Below are 19,819 nucleotides of genomic sequence, written 5' to 3'. Positions count from 1 at the left end.
TGGGGTATCACGTGCAAAGGATCCTAACTCAGAGCTTTGTGCAACCAGGGAACACAAGTGATAAAGTCTGAAGGCAGGCTGGAGAAAGGGCATCGTAGACTTTGATGAGGAGCATGGCAAGTCTCAGATGAGTTTTAAGCAAAGAAGTAATTCACTGAGGTGTAGCTTTTAGAACTATCACTATCTGGGTGGAAGTTAAGAGAAGGCATTGGAGAAAGACCAGCTGGGAGGTATGGAAAAAGGCAGAAGCGTAACACTCCAGACAACAAAGAAGAGACGAGAGATTAAAGAGAAGTGTAGAAATTGAATCAATAGGGTAGGAGTTTCTGTCGTGGCTCAGTGGTAATGAACACGACTAGTATACAGGGGGACACTGGTTCGATCCCAGGCCTCAATCAGTAGGTTAAGGATCCAGCATTGCTCTGCGCTGTGGTGTAGGTCGCAGATGCGGCTTGGATCCCAAGTTGCTGGGGCTGTGGTATAGGCCAGCAGCTACAGCTTTGATTCAACCCCTAGCCTGGGAACCTCCATATGCCACAGCTGTGGCCCTAAAAAGACAAATAATAATAATAATAATAGGACTTGGTACCTTGGCACAGAAGATGAGGACGAGAAAGGATGAACCTGAAGTTTCAGACTTGAGAACCTGGATGGACAGTAATACCATTACTTGTAAGACAGAACCTAGGTGGAGGTGAAAGGAGGAGTGATGGAGTGGGGCAGGAAACAGCCAGAGGATAAGGATTGTCTGATACAGAGTTTGAAATATGGGGTATCCTTGAAAATCTGACCATCAGAGAGTTAGAGAGGCTTGGAGCTCAGGAAAGAGATCTAAGTGGAAGATTAAAATTTGGAAGGTAATTAGGCACGGAATGTATGAGAACACTCAGGAATAGTTCAGAGAGGGTACAGAGGCTCCAAAGATGTAACCTGGGAGGAATAACACTGGCAAGATCAGCAGAAGAAGAGATAGAACTTGAACAAGAGTGTCCAGGGGGCAGGGGAGCTTGACACCATAAATCCAGGAATCTAGCATCTTCAAGAGTGCATATGGTGCCAAATTCTATAGAAAGAGCAAGAGGAAATAAAACTGTTCAAAAAATGTCATGACATGGAGGTTGTTAGTGGCTTGGGTGTGGGAAATTTTTACGGAGTCATGAAGGCAGAAATCAGATATCAGCTGGTTGTGAGAAGTAAACTGGACTCTAAGGAGAGTGAGATGAGTGATATCTACGGCTGGGACATAAGGCTGAGGCAGCATTTTCTCTCATTTCTTCATTTTCTTAAGGTAGAAGAGGGTTCCGCATGCATTTTACACTGGGGCTGGAGGGAGGAAACCCAAAGAGAGGGAGAGAGAAGTAATTGTATGGTCTCTGAGGAAGCAGACAGTAACGGGACCAAGAACTCAAGTCATGAGAGGTGGCTTCCACAAGAGTAGAAATGAAAGGGAGGAGGTAAGAATAAGATGATACAGGATAACCATAACTACCAGAAACTTCAAGATCACATCCCCACTGACCAGCCAGTCTCATGTATTCTTTCTTCACATCTCATGTAGAGGGCGGGGAAGAAGATATGATATAGTGGTTGAAAATCAAATTTCAAGTCTCAACTGGATAGAACAAAAGCTGATGCCAACAAAAAGAAATTCATGTATCACAGATGTAAAACTCCCTGTCCCTTCCTTGTGCTCAAAAAGCCAACCATAGCAAGGTCAGCTGGAGCAGCAGTTCACTGGGAAATACATGAACTCTGCAAGTGGATCAGTGCAAGGAAACTTCTAACAAGTCACTGTGAGGGATGTCACCAAGAAATGATGCTGATAGATCACAGAGGTGTCATGGAATTACACCTGCAGTAGCCAGACCACACATGGGGCACCCCTCCCATTTCTGGGGCCATATTTTAAGAGGACGTAGGTAGTTTAAAAGAGGCTGTGAAGAAGGATATGGAAACAACATATGAGGAAGAGTTGGGGCAAATGGGGATGTTTGCCACGCAGAACGAAAGGTGAGGGGCATTCTGAAAGTTGAGGGCCAACTCTCTGAAAGGCTTTCATGAAGAAGAGACGAGATTTGTTCCGTGTGGTACCAAAAATTACACTAGGGAGTCAAGTCCCAGCAATTTACATTAGTGAGGGAAACCCACAGATAAGATCAACTGACTTGGTAGTGAACTTGCTGACCCCGCAAGAGGATCAAACAAAATGTCACTGTGACCAGTCCTGCTGGGGGGCGGAGAGGGCCCTGGTCCACTCTTCCTAGAAGAGTTGAAGACTTTTCTATCCCTCTGTGTTCTCCTGATACCTGATGTCCAGACGACTGCAGCAGTCTCTCAGTAAGTCTATCAGTAAGCATCCCTCTCCTAGTCCTTGCTATATACTTGGTAGCCAGAATACGGTAGAGAATTGAGGAAAAGAGGAAAGCACAGAGAGGAAAGGGATAGAAGGACCACAACAGGTGAACAGGAAGCTCCAAGCCCACTACGGGCCTCCTTTCTATCCATCCCAGGGCCTGGCCTTAGGCTGTTCTAGAGAGGAATGCTAGGGTTCCAGCATCCCATTTGGAAGCAGTTACATCACTCCCCTTCCCAAATGAGAGTATCACAGCTCTTCCCATTTCTTTTCTTTTTTTCTTTTTTTGGTCTTTTTGCCTTTTCTTGGGCTGTAGCCACTGGCCTACACTAGAGCCACAGAAACACAGGATCCAAGCCGCGTCTGCGACCCACACCACAGCTCATGGCAACACCAGAGCCTTAACCCATTAAGCAAGGCCAGGGATCAAAGCCGCAACCTCATGGTTCCTAGTCAGATTCGTTAACCACTGAGCCATTACAGGAACTCTGGCATTTCTAATGTCTTTATTCAGCTTCCAACTTCCATAACTTTGCATCCCTACCTTTATCTGTCCTTACCAGTATCTGGTCCTGTATCCTCTACGGGCTACAGAGGAGAGCCAAATACCTCAGGTCCATAGCAAGAGCCTTCATTTCCACTTTTCTCCCCATCAGCTGAGGAGCTCACTCAAAAGACAGAGAGGGTAAGAAAAAGACAAAGAGATAAATAGATCACTGTACAGAGAGATATCAGTGAACAGAAAAATACAGGTCAGGGAGCAGAGCAGATGCTCTGCTGGAGGGCCTCATAGAAAGAAGAGGAGGCAGGCAGGTGTCCAGTAAGACAGGTGGGGACAAGTGGGGAGCATCAGGCAGGGCTGGAGAGGCTGGGACATCATGGTTGAGGCCCCTGCTTCTGCATCCCCTCCTTACCTAGTGCTGGGCCCAGTGAGGGATGAGCAGGGGCCTGCTGGGTCTTCTTTTAGCTTTCCACTCCTGATCCTCAGGGAGGGCAAATCAGGCAGCTTCCTAATAAGCCTCCATCGTGGGGGAGTCTCCAGGTCCCACAGCAGCCTCCCAAGTTCCAAGCACATATCTCACTTCCCAGATGTTGAACAGCAACTAGAACAAGTGCATGGATTGAGAAGTGCAAGGGAGGAGGCCTGGGCAGGCAGGTCAGCGAAGGTTTCCATGGACCATAAGGAACTAGGGGTTTTAGGAGGAAGGGAATGAAGGGGAAGGCTCTGCTCTACTCTCAGTCCCCAGAACCTTGTTCCACCCTTCCATCATGCCTTCCTGGGTACTGGCCTGCCTTGTGTCCTGGCATCTTGGGGCCCCAAAAGACTGTGACTCCCTGCAGAGAAAGGCACATGCCCCCCAAACAACCGTGAGAGCCTTCATGTAACCTGGCTCAGGATGGAACAAATGATAATTATTCCATGTAAGAGCAAAGCTCTGAACTGTTAGAAGATGTGAGATCAAGTCCTGGTTCTGCCACTTACTAATGGTATAGTATAAGACAAGATACCAGCCTCCCTATACCCTAGTTTCCTCAGCAGTAAAATGAAGCAGTAATCGTACAGGTAATTGTGCAGATTAGTTATTACCTCTGTCAACTCCCATAATTACGTGTGTGTGTGTGTGTGTAAAACATTTAAGATCCACTCTTTCAGCAGCTTGCAGGTGTTAACTGCAATTGCCAGGCTGTGGATTGCATCCCCAGAACTTATGTGTTTTATGATCAGAACTGTACCTTTTGACGAACCTCTCTCCTCTTCTTGTGACCACCAGACCCTAGCAACCACCATTCTATCCTCTGTTTCTACGAGTTCCACTTTTTCAGATTTCACATATACGTGAGATTATACAGTATTTGTCGTTCTCTGTCTGACTTACTTCATTTAGTATATTCCCTCAAAGTCTATCCATGCTGTTGTAGATGGCAAGATTTCCTTCTTTTTTATGGCTGAATAATGTTCCATTGTGTATAGGATGCTAGTATCCTTGCATTCCTTTCTCTCACTGTATATACATAACTTCTTTATCCATCCATCTACTGGTGGGCATTTATGTTATTCCTGTGTCTTGGCTATTATGAATAATGCTGCAGTGAACATGGTAATGAAGAGACCTCTTTAAGTCCCTAATTCCATTTCCTTTGGATATATACCCAGAAGTTGAATTGCTAGATCATATGTAGTTTCTAAAAACATTTTTAGGCTCCTCCATATAGTTTTCCATAGTGGGTGGTACCAATTTATATTCCCATTAACAATACACAAGGGCTCCCTTTTTTCCCACAACCTTGCCAGCACTTGCTATTTCTTGTCTTTTTGATAACAGCCATTCTAACAGTTGTGAGGTGACATCTCACCTGGTTTGACTTTCATTTCTCTGTTAATTAGTAAAGTTAAGTATCTTTCAGGCACTCGTTTGTTATTTGTATATCCTCACTGGAAAAATGTATATTCAGTTCCTCTGCTCATTTTAAAATTGGACTCTTTGTTTTGGGGTTTTTTTTGTTTTTTGCTTTTTTTTTTTTGCTATTAAGTTGCAAATTTACATTTATATTTTGGATAGTAACCCCTTACAAGATACATGATTTCCAAATGTTTTCTCCCATTTTGCAGGTTGCCTTTTCATTTTGTTGTTTCCTTTGCTGTAAAGGAGATTTTTAGTTTGATTATAGTCCCACTTGTTTATTTTTCCTTTTGTTGCGTGTGCTTTTGGTGACAGATTTTAAAAAAAACCATTGTCAAGACCAATATCAAGGAGCTTACCTCTTATGTTTTCTTCTAGGATTTTTATGGTTTCATAAAGGTGATAAATATATTATAAATATATATAAATAATACTTATATAAATTATATTGTATAAATTATAATTTATATATGTAATTATATATAATAAACATATAATCATATGAATTATATATGTGTAATTATATATTATATATAATTTATATGTAAATTATATGTATTATAAATATATATAAATAATATTATAGTGGTAAAAAATTTGCCTTTAGTGTATTTCAGGTTAATTTTGTCACTAATGTAAAATAGGGTTTCACTTTCATTCTTTTGCATGTGATTATCCAGGGTTTACAGTATTATGTTTTGAAGAGACAATTCTTCCCCTTTAAGTATTTCTTGGCTCCCTTGTCAAATATTAGTTGACCATATATGCAAGGGTTTATTTCTGGTGTCTTGATTCTGTTCCATTGGTCTATGTATCTATTTTTATGCTAGTACCATATTGTTTTTATTACTATAGCTTTGTAGTATAGTTTTATATCATGATCTTTGTTTTTCTTCTCAGGATTGTTTTCCTATTCAGGGATTTAGTGGTTCTATAAAAATTTTAGTATTTTTTTCCTATTATTGTGAAAAATCCCTTTGGAATTTTGATGGAGATTGCATTCAACCTACATATGGTTTTGGGTAGTATGGATATTTTAACAATATAAATTCTTCTGATTCATGAATATGGAATTTTTTCTATTTTTTGTGTCTTCTTCAATTACTTTCATTAAAGTCTTACAGGTTTTAGTAAACAGATCTTACACCAATTTTAGAAAGATGATTAAATTATATTCCTAGCCAAATGCACTTGAAATAGCTTTACACAACCATATCTGAATGCATGTTAACAGATTTTATTGTCAAAGGGACTCAAGGGGACAAGATGAGGGTTGGGTCCTTTAAGATCTCTTTCAGCCTATGTGTTTCTGAGGTTGGAGTTGAGTGCTTAGCTGGTGGTGCTGAGAGTTCCAGGAGTAGAAAGAAACTTTCATCTGGGCTGAAAGTAGTTAGAAGACTTTCTCAGAAGAGACCCATGCGAGGTCCTAATGAACAAGTAAGGAGGCAGGCAAGAAGGAGGAGAGGGCCCTCCATGTATGGTAGCCTATGCAAGGGACTGTGTTGGGAGGTGGGGAAGTTGGGTGGGCCTGCTCTGAGAGCTCTAGGAAGGAAGGCCCATTTATTTTAGCATCTGAACTTCAATGCCCCTCAAATGGTCCCAGAGCACTTTCCTAACAAGTCCCCCAGGAAATACAATCAGAATGTCTTACTGACAATTCCATTTTTTTCTCCTTTTCCCCCAGGCTTCTCTCCTTAGAGGCTGTGGCCTTCAGTCAGGAATCCCTGGGACTGTAGACTCTTCCCTTCTCACATTACCATCCACGTCACTCTTAAACGTCAAATTCCTTTAATGCTTGGGGATTGTTAAGAATTCTCTAGACTGGAAATTCCCCTAAATTATTTTCTGGAGAAAGTTGCTAATGAGAAAAGAGCCCTCTTAGCATTAAGTAGTCTTCAGGGTTTTCTTAATATTCAGATGATTCTTAGTTTACAAATAAAACTTGTTTCCAAGCAGCAAAGAGCAATTGTAATATTTTGGTAAGAGAGACATGTAGGTAGAGAATTTAAAAGACTCGTCGTGTGTGGCCTTTTGTAATTTAATATTTGTCTGAATCCAGAGTGGATGGAAATTTGATTTACTTTGATTGCACTAGTTTAGGTCCTGGTTAATGTGACAGCTGATGTGATTGTGTGTGTGTGTGTGTGTGTGTGTGTGTGTGTGTGTGTGTGTGTGTGTGTGTTGAAGTTATGGCTCTCTTTGTAAGCATTAAATTACCATCATGAGTATCTGACCCATATATCTTGACCTCATAATAAGCCTGATCTTAACATTTGTAATTGATAAGTACAGACTAGTGTTAATAACTTAATGAATATTTTCTAAGACATCTGGCTTTGAAGGCAATGACTATCTAATGATTTTTTAAATTTTATTGGGGTATAGTTGATTTATAATGTTGTATTAGCTTTAGCTTTATAGCAAAGTGAATCAGTTATACATACACATATATCTATTATTTTCCCCATATAGATTATTACAGAACATTGAATAAACCTCCCTGTGCTATACAGTAGGTCCCTGTTAGTTATCTACCCTATATATAGGTAGTGTGCATGTGCCAACATCATCCTTCCAATTTATCCCCCACCTCAGTTTCCCTTTTGGTAATGCTAAATTTGACTTTGAAATCTTTGCATCTGTTTCTGTCCTATAAACAAGTTATTTTGTATAATTTTTATTAGATTCCACATATAAGTGCTATCATATGATATTTGTCTTTCTCTGACTGGTTTACTTCACTAAATATGATCATCTTTAGGTCCATCCATATTGCTTCAATTGGCATTATTTCATGCTTCTTTATGACTGAGTAGTATTCCATTGTGTATATGTACCATATCTTCTTTATCCAATCTTCTGTCAAAGGACATTTAGGTTGTTTCCATGTTTTGGCTATTGTAAATAGAGCTACAATGAAAATTAGGGTGCATGTATATTTTTGGATTATGGTTTTATCTAAATATATGCCTAGGAGTGCGATTGCTGGATCATATGGTAGTTCTATTTTTAGTTTTTGAGAAATCTCCATATCATTTTCCTTAGAGGAATCTCCATATTATTTTCCTTAGTGGTTATTTTCCTACATTCCATCAATAGCATAGGAGGGTTTCCTTTTCTCCACACCCTTCCAGCATTTAAGCATTTATTTTTTGTAGACTTTTTGATGATGGCCATTGTCACCAATAAGAGGTGATACCTCACTGTAGTTTTGATTTACACTTCTCTAATAATTAGAGATGTTGAGCATGTTTTCATGTGCTTTTTGGCCACCTGTCTGAATTTTAAAATTTGTATGGAAACACAAAAGCCCTCAAATAGCCAAAGCAATCTTAAAAAAGAAAAATGGAAATAGAGGAATCAGGCTCCCAGACTTCAGGCTATACTACAAAGCTACAGTCATCAAAACAGTGTGGCACTGGCACCAAAAAAAAAAAAAAAAAAACACAGAAATGTAGATCAGTGGAACAGGATAAAAAGCTCAGAGATAAATCCATGCACCTATGGTCAACTAAACCATGACAAAGAAGGCAAGAATATACAATGGGAAAAAGTCTCTTCAACAAGTGGTGCTGGGAAACTGGATGACCACATGTAAAAAATGAAATTAGAACATTCTGTAACACCATACACAAAAATAAACTCAAAATTGACTAAAGACCTAAACATAAAGCTGGATACTATAAAACTCCTAGAGGAAAACATAGATAGAACACTCTTTGACGTAAATCACTGCAATATCGTTTTGGATCCACCTCCTAGAATAATGAAAATAAAAACAAAAATAATCAAATGGGACCTAATTAAACGTAAAAGCCTCTGCACAGCAAAGGAAACCATAAAAGAAAAAGACAACCCACAGAATGGAAGAAAAAACTTTGCAAACAAAGCAACCAACAGGGGATTGATCTCCAAAACATACAAACATCTCATGCAGATTTCTATCAGAAAAAAACAGAAAACCCAAACAAAAAATAGAAGAAGATCTAATAATAATTTATATAATTACTTAAGGCCTGTTCGCATTTGAACTTAAAAATAATTTTATGGTGTAGCCAGACTCTGATATAATCATAATTTCCATTTGACAGGTAGGGGGCCTGCGTTTCAGAAAGATTAGGTCGTTTTTCCAAGAGCTCAACAAATTAAGTTAAGACTAAAATCCAGGGCTTGCCACTGTCCCTCTGTTTTCTCTTGTGGCAGAGGAAATTGAAGGGTAAGTCAACTGTGGAAACCAGGACACTTTTGTAAGTAAAAGTCTAGATTGCTGAAAGCCACAATGGGGTAGGTACCATGGAAATAAGAGAGGGACCCCCGAAAGTGAAGAAGAGTTGAAAGAAGAACTGGGGATATTGCAGAGCAGGAATATGGTGGGGGAGACTAGGAAAATCACTCAGCAAGCATTTATTAAGGAGCTAATACCCCTCTCCATGTGCTATTTGCTAGGCGATGAAATACTGGTTAAGGAAGATCTAAAGTATCCAACAGAGCTCTGACTTCATGGATCTGACCTGATAGTTGTGACTTAGAAGAATAATTCTAAGTGTTTGAATTTTCATCAGTACTATCCCATCCATTATCTCAGCTGAGCCTCAAAAATCTTGGCTGACTAATTGAGATATGGCATGATATAACAAACAGGTAAGAACCTGGGCTCTGGAGTTATGCTACCTGAGCTCAAATATCGGGTGTACTGCTTTCTAGCTGGGTGGAATCTTGTGCGTCTATTTCTTTATCTATATGAAGAGGATAATAATACCTACCTCTGGAATTATTATAGGAATTAAAGTACATATAAAGCACTCAGACAGTGGCTGTCATGTGGAAATCTATCAATGAAAATAGTTCTCATTTAGGCACAAGGCATATCATGAAACACATTTTACAGATTTAGAAATTAAATTTCAGAGAAGTGAGTTGATGTTTCCAAAGCCACAGAGGATCAATGACATCCTTAAGCCTTGGACGTATTTCTTTCTGAGTCCTTTCCTAATTTTTCCAGTGACCAAACTAAATGCAAAAGTGGTTTTTTCTAGATATCTCCCTTACCCTTGGAGGGAGGGTCCAATGACTTCAGTGACCATATGGATGTCATAGGCATTGCAGACAGTCCTACTCCATGCTTACTGAGCATCTTCACTCATTCCGACTAACTTGAGGAAAGCCCTCTTCACATCCTTGTTCCGAAGACTATAGATGATGGGGTTGAGAAAGGCAGAAATGACATTGTAGAACAGAGCCAACTTCTTATCACCTTCTGGGGAGGCTTCGGAGCCAGGCCTCATGTACATGACCATGCATGGAATACAAAACATGGTGACCACAGTGATATGTGAAGCACAAGTGGAGAAGGCCTTGATTCGCCCCTGGGTAGAGCGAATCTTTAGAATAGCCACAAAGATGCGAACATATGAGGCCAGAATGAGGGACAGTGGGATCAGGAGCAAGATGAAACCCAAGATAAAATCCACTTGGTCATTGAGGGTTGTATCTGCACAGGCCAACTTCAAGACAGCAGGAATTTCACAAAAGAAGTGATTGATCTCATTGGGGCCACAGTACGGCAGGTTCATTGCAAAGACTGTGTAGACAAGGGCACAGGTGATACCACAAAAGGCAGAGCTGACTGCCAAAAGTACACACAGGGTTTGGCTCATCTTGACCCCATAGTGGAGTGGGTAGCATATGGCAACATATCTGTCATAAGCCATGGCTGCAAAAATCCAGGTCTCAGTGATGCCCAAGGTCAGGAAAACATACATCTGGACCACACACCCAACATAAGAGATGGTCTTACTGTCACTTACTAGATGGATCAACATTTGGGGCACTGTGGTGGTGGCGTAGCTGAGATCCAGTAGAGAGAGGATGCTGAGGAAGAAGTACATGGGGGTGTGGAGGTGTGCATCCACTCTGATCAGGGTGACAATGAGCCCATTTCCCAGGACTGTAAGTAAGTAAAGAAAGAGGAAGAGGAAGAAAAGAATCCAGTTGGTTCTGGGACTTCTAGAGAAGCCTAGGAGGATAAACTCAGTTACAGAGCTGTGATTTTTCCAACCTCGGCTATGCATGGCCTTCCTTCTGGGGAAAGAAGAGGACATACTCCTAAACTCCTTGCAGTCGCAGTGAGAGAATTTCATGGGAGATCCATAGATGCAGGGACTGAATGCCTCTCAGAACCATGCAGTCAAACCAGACATCCACCTCCACGCCAGGGAATATTCTATCCAAATTAGCCTAGCATTACTCCAGGCACTTAGTAGAGAGTCTATAAATATTTTCAGTCTGTCTAAATAACTAGCTTTAATAAAATTCCAAAGCCCCTGTGGAAGAAATTGTACGTAGCAGATATCTTATTTTGAAGAAACACACATACACACACACACACACACACACACACACACACACACAAACACACACACCCCATTAACCAAAGTAAAGAAGCTAAAGAAATACAAAATGTTTTATAGTGTACCAAAAAGTGGAGTTCCCGTCGTGGCGCAGTGGTTAATGAATCCAACTAGGAACCATGAGGTTGTGGGTTCGATCCCTGCCCCGCGTTGCTGTGGCTCTGGCATAGGCTGGCAGCTACAGCTCCAATTAGACCCCTAGCCTGGGAACCTCCCATATGCTGCAGGAGTGGCCCAAGAAATGGCAAAAAGACAAATATATATATATATATATATATAAAATATATATATTTTATATATATATATATATAAAATACCAAAAAGTTCTAGAGCTCTCTGTATTTCCTGAAGTAATTCTTTCAAATGTCAAGACAGATAGGTGCTGCCAAGGACAAGGTAAATGTGAAAAAAAACAAAACCCCTGACTTCTTTCCTTTGCCTTCTTCCTCTTTGTACCTTTGAAAACCCACAGACCATAAACTTTCAGGAAAAGTTTCAAAGAAAATTTTATAGGGGGAAAGAAATCTTTCTCTTAGAACTTTTATTCCCTCACCCTCTCTGTTCCAGGCCTACCTGCAGTGGCTACAACTGTATTTATTTATAGTTAAATAAATACTGCCAGAGACTCAAGAATTGAAACCCAGAGAAAACTTCTGTGCATCTAGCATTTTTCAAAAAAAAAAAAAGAAGAAGAAGAGGCATATTCACCTGGAAATTAAGTTCCTGTGTGTCTGGAGGCTTTTCTTAAAAGCTAGTAAGGACTCCTCCACGGCCATGTTGCTTGCAGGGCAGAGCTGAGTAGGACGAGCGGGGGTAGGAATGGGTCCTCAGTGTGATTTAGACTCAATCCTCAATCCCACTGGGAGGCCTGGGCCGTAGAACATAAGACAGACCAGTCCTTCTCTCTTAATCCTTTTGCAACGGAACAGTAATGTCTAGATATGCCCCTTTTCCAGATCCCAAAGAAAGAGTAATTTATAAAATGGTACTCTCTGAAAATGTTTTAATTAATGCTATCATTAAATTATCACCATGACTCGTCGAGATCAGTACCACTGCTTTCATTTAATAAAATCATCCATCCAAGGTCAGACAGAGTAAATGGAGGAGCCAGGACTCAAACTCCTGGTCCGAAATGTATTTCTCGCACCAGCTTTTTTGCTGAAGGGTTTAGCAGGTCACCAGATACAAAATAGGTCCACTTTAGGCAAGAGAGAAACTGACCCGTGTGTCAACTCTTTTAGAGGGAAGAAAGTAGACATTGCACAGCATTGTAGAGAGAAATAGCAAGCTCTCCGTTTTTAGATGTTTTCAGGCCTAAGCTATAAGCCTATATATCATTCAGGGGTAACATCACTGCTTTGGATGTGAAATTACAATATCCTACATTAAAAGTCACTTTTGCCATAAATGTTCCAAAATTCCAAAATTCAGAGTTCCTATCATGGCTCAGTAGAAACGAATCCGACTAGGAACCATGAGGTTGTGGGTTCGATCCCTGGCCTCGCTCAGTGGGTTAAGGATCCGTCATTGCTGTGAGCTGTGGTGTAGGTCACAGACATGGTGCAGATCTGGTGTTGCTGTGGCTGTGGTATCGGCTGGCAGCTACAGCTCCGATTAGACCCCTAGCCTGGGAACATCCATATGCTGCGGGTGCAGACCTAAAAAGGACAAAAAGACCAAAAAAAAAATTAAAAATAAAGTAAAATAAAATAAAATTCCAAAATTCAATGACTCCAAAATTCAATGACACAAAGATTCAGAGAATCTGATTTTAGGAGCCATTTCTCACTATGTACACAAACTTGTAACAGAATCTAGAGTCAGAACAAAGAGATGTGGTACTAATGAAAACTTAGGAAGCCTGAAGTGGGAATACACTATTAGTCAACAGTAACGTAAACGTAAGATAATGTAATGTCTCTACCCTCTTACTTTTGCACAGAGGGAGCTCCCCTGAGAGCTACGACGGGTACCCACGTCAGGGGCTTACTCTCCTGCCTCCTGAGAAGGCCCCGCGTAGGCTTCCTCCAGAAAGAAGGAAAAGCCTGAGGAAAATGTCAGGCTACGAGCTGAGGAGACCACTGTTATAAAGCCTGCTTTATATCTTTGTTATGCTTTCCTGTTCAAAATTCGTTGTTTTTGTCTCCTCTGAGAGGGTGTTCTAAGAATGAAATTGGGACAATGTCAACAATTTAAGCAGCGACTGTATCTACACCAACAGGAGGACCATGCAAGGTCCAAGGCCGAGCGGGGACAGGAAACATCCAGAAGAGCATTTCGCTGAAGAAGAGCAAGAGCTTCTTCCCCGGCCGTGCCTGTTCTAGCCTTTCTTCCATCCAACCCAACCTATACACTGTCAGAGTGACTTTCGAAAAGGCAGAGCTGGCCACGCTCTTTCCCTGCTTAGAAGCCATTGAAAACTCCCCTTATCTATGAGCTAATGCCTAAATTCCTTCCCATGGTACTCGACGCCCTTTGGAATCCGACTCTTCTTCTTCTTCTTTTTTTTTTTTTTTTTTTTTTTTGGCTTTTTGCCTTTTCTTGGGCCGCTACTGTGGCATATGAAGGTTCCTAGGCTAGGGGTCGAATCGCAGCTATAGCCTCTGGCCTAAGCCAGAGCCACAGCGCGCAGGATCCGAGCCTCGTCTGCAACCCATACCACAGCTCATGGCAACGCCGGATCCTTAACCCAATGAGCAAGGGCAGGGATCGAACCTGCAACCTCGTGGTTCCCAGTCAGATACATTAACCACTGTGCCACCATGGGAACTCCCTGTAATCTGATTCTTACTTACCTGGCATTCTAGCTTTATTTCCTGTACTTCCACACATCTTGATAGCTAGGAATGGTTTTTGGTTGGAAAAAATTATTCACTTATGTCTGTGGCTACTTTGCCCTACCACAAGAGTTGAGAAGTTGTGGCAGAGACCATATATGTCCCACAAAACCTAAAATATTTACTATCTGGCCCTTTAGAGGAAGGGTTTGCTGACTCCAGCTGAAGACAAACCAACTCATTCACCATCCTATGAATATTCCAGATCCTTTCATAAATCTATTTTCCATGAGGCAGTATGTACCCAGGAGGCTGCAGAGTCTCTGCAGTCAAAGGAAATTTGGTTTGAATCCTGCTCTGCCACTTACCAACAGTACAACCCAGAGAAAGTTATTAATCTCACTAAACCTCCATTGTGTCGTCTCTAAAACTGGGAGAATAACATGCCTTGAAGGGTTCTGTGAAGACTCAATGATATTTTCGTTGTATGTAACACTATAGCAATAAGCTTCAGTTATCACTAGTATTATTAAGTCACTCTCCAGTTGAAATGCCCTTGTCTATTTTTCTCCTCTTGGTAAAATCCTAATCATGGACGTATTCTGTGGTTCCCACCCCCTTCTTCCTCTGGGCTCTGATATTATTCCCCATAGCTGTGCACTGCTTTATGGAATTCCTTAAAGATGGAGAACCATGTCTTACCTTTCCATCTCCAATTCATAGCACAGGGTATGAGTAAGGGCTAATAAATGTCAGATTAATGGCTTCAATGAAGTCAGGCCAATGATATAAGACTGAGTTTGTTGCAAGAACGGATTCCCGGTCCACTGGGAATCCCCAGTTTCCTCCGTCACCTTCTCTTTCAAAATTACTATCAAGGTCTTCTTTGATGACTTCTACCTGGATTACCCACTCCTGGACAACCAAAATCCTCTTCTTGGCAATTTGTGAAATGAAATAAAGTTAGACGGAAAAACGGGAGAAATGAAATCAAGAACAAGTGGATATTCCTTGTATTACCTTCCTCGAATGAGCTGCTCTTCAAGCCTTAGTTTGTGCCGCTTGGCATGTCATTAGGTGGGGATGATTTCATTAGGCACTCACCATGGGCCAATTACTTTACATCCAAGATAGAAGAATGACGAAGAGCGCGGCACCAGAATCAGATCTGAGTCCAAGTTCTGTCTGCGTTGCTAATTAGCAGAGTGATCTTGGGAGAGTTGTCTAAATTGTGTGTCATTCTCTTCCAGAAACCAGTGATAATATTAGTGCTTATCTCGAAATGTTGTCCTGATGGTTAACTGAAGCAGCACATACAAAGTTGCTTAACACTATGCCTGCAGAGTAGTTAGCGCTCAAAGGCCTCCTTGGAGGTCATTCTCCAACGACCTCCCTTCACCGGACTCTGCTGCGTCTGCACCATCTGCAGGTGACACTGTGCCAGAGCTATGGCTGACAGCAATCTGCGGAGAGCACCCTTCGCAGGCTTCTGGTCTTTGTCCTTCATGTTCCTAACCTATCCTTCCACCCTGACCCCAGGCCTAGTACCCATGCCTCCTCCACCCAGATCCCACAACTGCCTTGGGCGGCTCTAATATCCACCTACTGGCCTATAAGAGAGTCCTATTTTAGCTTCTCCCCAGAAGCTGCTGCATCTCAGCAGCTCCCTGGGAGATACTTGGTTGGTGTATTAATGAGGCCCTTGGGTATCGAGGATCAAAGACTCCCTAAGGGTGCAGCCAAATAGATCCCAGTGGCACCTCAGGAGACTTCTAGTTGTGTGGGATACCATTACTCAGAGAAAGTTCAGTAAGGAGGGAGCAATTATGATAGAGAAAGAAGGGCTGCCCGTGTCCCAAAGGAAACCTTAAAATTTTGGGGAACTAGAGCTAAGGAGTGGGGAAGTTGGACCCTTACCTCAGGCCTCTATGTTGGGGCCCCTAGGTGAGTACCTAGTCAGCTAATACCAGGACCCAAGTCTTAGCTGCTCTGCTAGTCTTATCTGAACTTTACTTAGGCCTCCATAGAAAAAGAATGTCAGAACTGGAAAGCTCTTAGGTGTTGCCTACCCGAACTCCCATTTTAGAGGTGGGAAAACTGAGCTCAGTGCTCAGAAATAACTGCAAGGTCACTAGGACTCAGAGCCAGGTATTCTGACCCCACTTTGTCATGTTACCCCATCTCTCCAGTTACTGATGGATCTCACTTAAGGCAAGCCTACGTTTGGCCTCTTTCCATTTGTGTATCTGCCCTACTTGCTTTTAGCTCTCCTTGAAAAATCACTTCCCATCTTTGTCCTCACAAACTAAAGCACAAAGTGAGTGTTGAGCAAGCTGTGTGTTGGATAGGAGTAGTGGTTGGCAAAGGAGAGATGAGCCTGGAGAAACTATGAGGGCCAGATCATGGAGGTTCTTGCAGGCTAGCCTGAAGAGTTTATAGTACATCCTGAGGGTATCAAGTATCCACTGCAATTTATTATTCAAGAGAGTGATGTGGTTTAGTGGCTCGTGAGAGCTGATGGTGCTCAGCTCCTTCCAACTCTGTGCTCAGTGATGTCACATTGGTAGCTTGAAATCGGTCATGGCGGGAGTGTTTACACCAAAGAAACTGGCACACAAAACAAACTGGAGTTCTTTATTTTCACCAGAGAGCTGACTTAAATATTGACCAGCACGCCATTGGTCAGAGTAGTGTTTTCGAAAGATTGGTGGCCAGTTTGGCTTAAGACTAGAAGGAGGAAGGTCAGTTGGAGTCTACTAAGAGTTCAAGTGAGAGGTTATTAGGCTTTGTTGGCCAGGTATAGTGGGAATGGAAAAAAGGGGACAGATTGGAGAGGATTAATGGGGTTTTGTGGTGACTAATCGGATGTAGGGCATTAGTCCCTTTGGACTGTTGGGTTGTACCATTTATTGAAACCTAAAGCCCATTAGGGCAGCAGGTTGGAAGTGAATGGTGATGAGTCTCCTTTTGGACATGTTAAGTTTAAGCTGCCTTAAGATATTAAGTTGCATGTCATTCAAGCAGGTGGTTGCAGGTGTATATTCATCAGTTTTAACATTATAGAAGGCTAATGTTTACTATACTGAATCCCAATAACGGAATTGGAATGAACTGCTTAATGGCTTAGGACTTTAGAATTTCCTTCCATCTTATCTTTTCTCACCCCTATCGCATATATCCCTTCTTTCTATGATGCTGGATATGTTAGGAAATCCCTATTCCAACCCCAAGGATTCAGCTGCTCTGTAATAAAAAATTTTATTTATACGTAGACACAATGGCTGTCTTCTCAGACAATCCATTTTTCAGAGCTATTTGCACTTTCTGCCTCTCCAAGAAGAGACCTCAGTTTACCTGCCAAGGTTTAGGTTGACCTCTCCTAAGGAACTTCTCATCTAGTTCCATAGCGTCTGCCAGCGAGCCAAGGAAAAGGTAAAATTTTGAGCAAGAAGCATCAAATAGAGCCGAATACTACAGTTAGAATAAAGACTTTTAAGCTGAAGGGAATCATACCACATCATAAAAGAATATTTCACATCAATTGAAGGTATTTGATGCTAATACTCTGCCTTCACACTAACTCACATGGATGCAGTTATTTCTAGATCTCGATGCTAATTCTTGTAATAGAGGAAATCTCAAAAACCAAATTGAATCAGGCTATAGACAGTTTCAGTCTTCTGCCAAATCATTTTTTTCATAGGCTCTCCTTTATATGCATTCTTCTTGACCTTGAGTCCTTGAAAAGTTCTTAAGTATAAGACAAGACACCATCAAACTCCTGGAAGAGAACGTAACACAGGCAAAACATTCTCTGACATCAACCTTACAAAGGTTTTCTCAGGTCAGTCTCCCAAAGCAACAGAAATAAAAGCAAAAATAAACCAATGGGATCTAATCAAACTGACAAGCTTTTGCACAGCAAAGGAAACCAAAAAGACAACTTACAGAATGAGAGAAAATAGTGTCAAATGATGCAACTGACGAGGGCCTAATCTCTAAAATACACAAACGACTTATACAACTCAACAGAAAAAAAGCCAACAACACAATGGAAAAATGGGCAAGAGACCTGAATAGACATTTCTCCAAGGAAGATATACAGATGGCCAACAAGCACTTGAAACAATGCTCAACACCCCTGATTGTTAGAGAAATGCAGATAAAAACTACCATTAGATACCACCTCATACCAGTCAGAATGGCCATCATTAATAAGTCCACAAATAACAAATGCTGGAGGGGGTGTGGAGAAAAGGGACCCCTCCTGCACTGTTGGTGGGAATGTAAGCTGGTACAACCACCATGGAAAACGGTATGGAGGCACCTTAGAAAACTGTACATAGAACTACCGTATGACCCAGCAATCCCACTCTTGGACATATATCCAGACAAAACTCTCCTTAAAAAAGACACATGCACCTGCATGTTCATTGCAGCACTATTCACAATCGCCAAGACGTAGAATCAACCCAAATGTCCAATGATAGATGATTGGATCAGGAAGATGTGGTGTATATACACAATGGAATACTGCTCGGCCATAAAAAGAACAAAATAATGTCATTTGCAGCAACATGGATGGAACTAGAGACTCTCATCCTGAGTCAAGTAAACCAGAAAGAGAAAGACAAAGACAATATTGTAACACTTGTATCTGGAATCTAATATATGGCACAAAGGAAACTTTAAACAGAGACGGAAATCATGGACTTGGAGAACAGAATTGTGGTTGCCAAGGGGGAAGGGGAGGGACTGGGAGCTTGGGGTAAATAGGTGCAGAATGTTGCTTTCGGGATGGATTAGCAATGGGATCCTGATGTGTAGCACTGGGAACTCTGTCTAGTCACTTATGATGGAACATGTAATAGGAGAAAAAAGAATGTATACATGTAAGTGTAACTGGGTCATCATGCTGTGCAAGAGAAAAAAAAACATATATATATAATAAATAAACCCCAAAAAAGTTATGTTAATGATTTATGCACAGAAATGGTCCTTATGCCACTACTTGGGGGAAAAGAGAAAAAGGAGGCAGAGGAGGATGGCTGGTTATCAGCTAGAATACAATCCTTTGCAGAGATATTCAGGGCATGGGGACATGCTCATGATATTCTGTGAGAAAAGTAGGGGACCCTAAGAGACTAAGACGATACGCTCAGGGAGTTGAAGGGTTAAAAAAATTGGCAGGGCGAGGAGGAGGGTGAGGAGGGAGGGAGGGAGGGACCTGCCAAACATCACAAACTTTCCATCTGGGACTCCCAGGGAACTGCAAGGGTAAACCAGAAATATACCAATAAGTAAAAGGCTAAAGCACAGCGTCGAGTCAGTTCAGTGCCTCAATAACTTAAGGAGATTTTTCTCACTGCCCAAACTGCCCGCTAGAAGAAACGTTAATCCATTCTGAAGGAATATAGCCTCACCAGGGCCTCTACACATTTTACAGTATCTAAAATTTAATCAAAAATTGCCAGGCAAAAATAATATATAAAAATCTATTTGGCGTTCCCATTGTGGCTCAGCACAAACCTGACTAGTATCCATGAGGATATGGTTCGGTCCCTGGCCTCACTCAGTGGGTTAAGGATCCAGGGTTGCCATGAGCTGTGGTGTAGTTTGTAGACATGACTCTTATCCTTGTGGCTGTGGCCATGGCTGTGGCTGTGGCTGGCAGCTGTAGCTCCGATTCAACCCCTAGCCTGGGAACTTCTATATGCTGCAAGTGCAGCCCTAAAAAGCAAAAACAAAACCAAAAAAAAATTGCTCAAAATCGAGAGAAAACTTAAAACAATAGAAATGGACCTATAGGAAATCTAGGTAATGGTGCAATCAGACCTAAATTTTAAAATAACTGTGATTAAATAATAAGATGGA

At 41.5% G+C, this 19,819-nt stretch overlaps 1 protein-coding gene across 1 annotated transcript; it reads right to left on the bottom strand.

Annotated features, from left to right (window-relative positions):
* LOC100737983 (olfactory receptor 2D3-like) lies at positions 9,879-10,826 on the bottom strand. Its single transcript, XM_003482113.2, has one exon. It carries the CDS (start codon positions 10,824-10,826, stop codon positions 9,879-9,881), a length of 948 nt encoding a protein of 315 aa, XP_003482161.2.

This window comes from Sus scrofa, chromosome 6 (assembly GCF_000003025.6).
Source record: "Sus scrofa isolate TJ Tabasco breed Duroc chromosome 6, Sscrofa11.1, whole genome shotgun sequence".
Lineage (NCBI taxonomy): Eukaryota > Metazoa > Chordata > Mammalia > Artiodactyla > Suidae > Sus > Sus scrofa.
Note: the sequence above shows the minus strand (reverse complement) of the source record. Positions and strands in the feature narration are given on the sequence as shown.

Coding starts and splice junctions, on each gene's coding strand:
- LOC100737983 (XM_003482113.2), bottom strand. CDS start 10,826: ATGCATAGCCGAGGTTGGAAAAATCACAGCTCTGTAACTGAGTTTATC.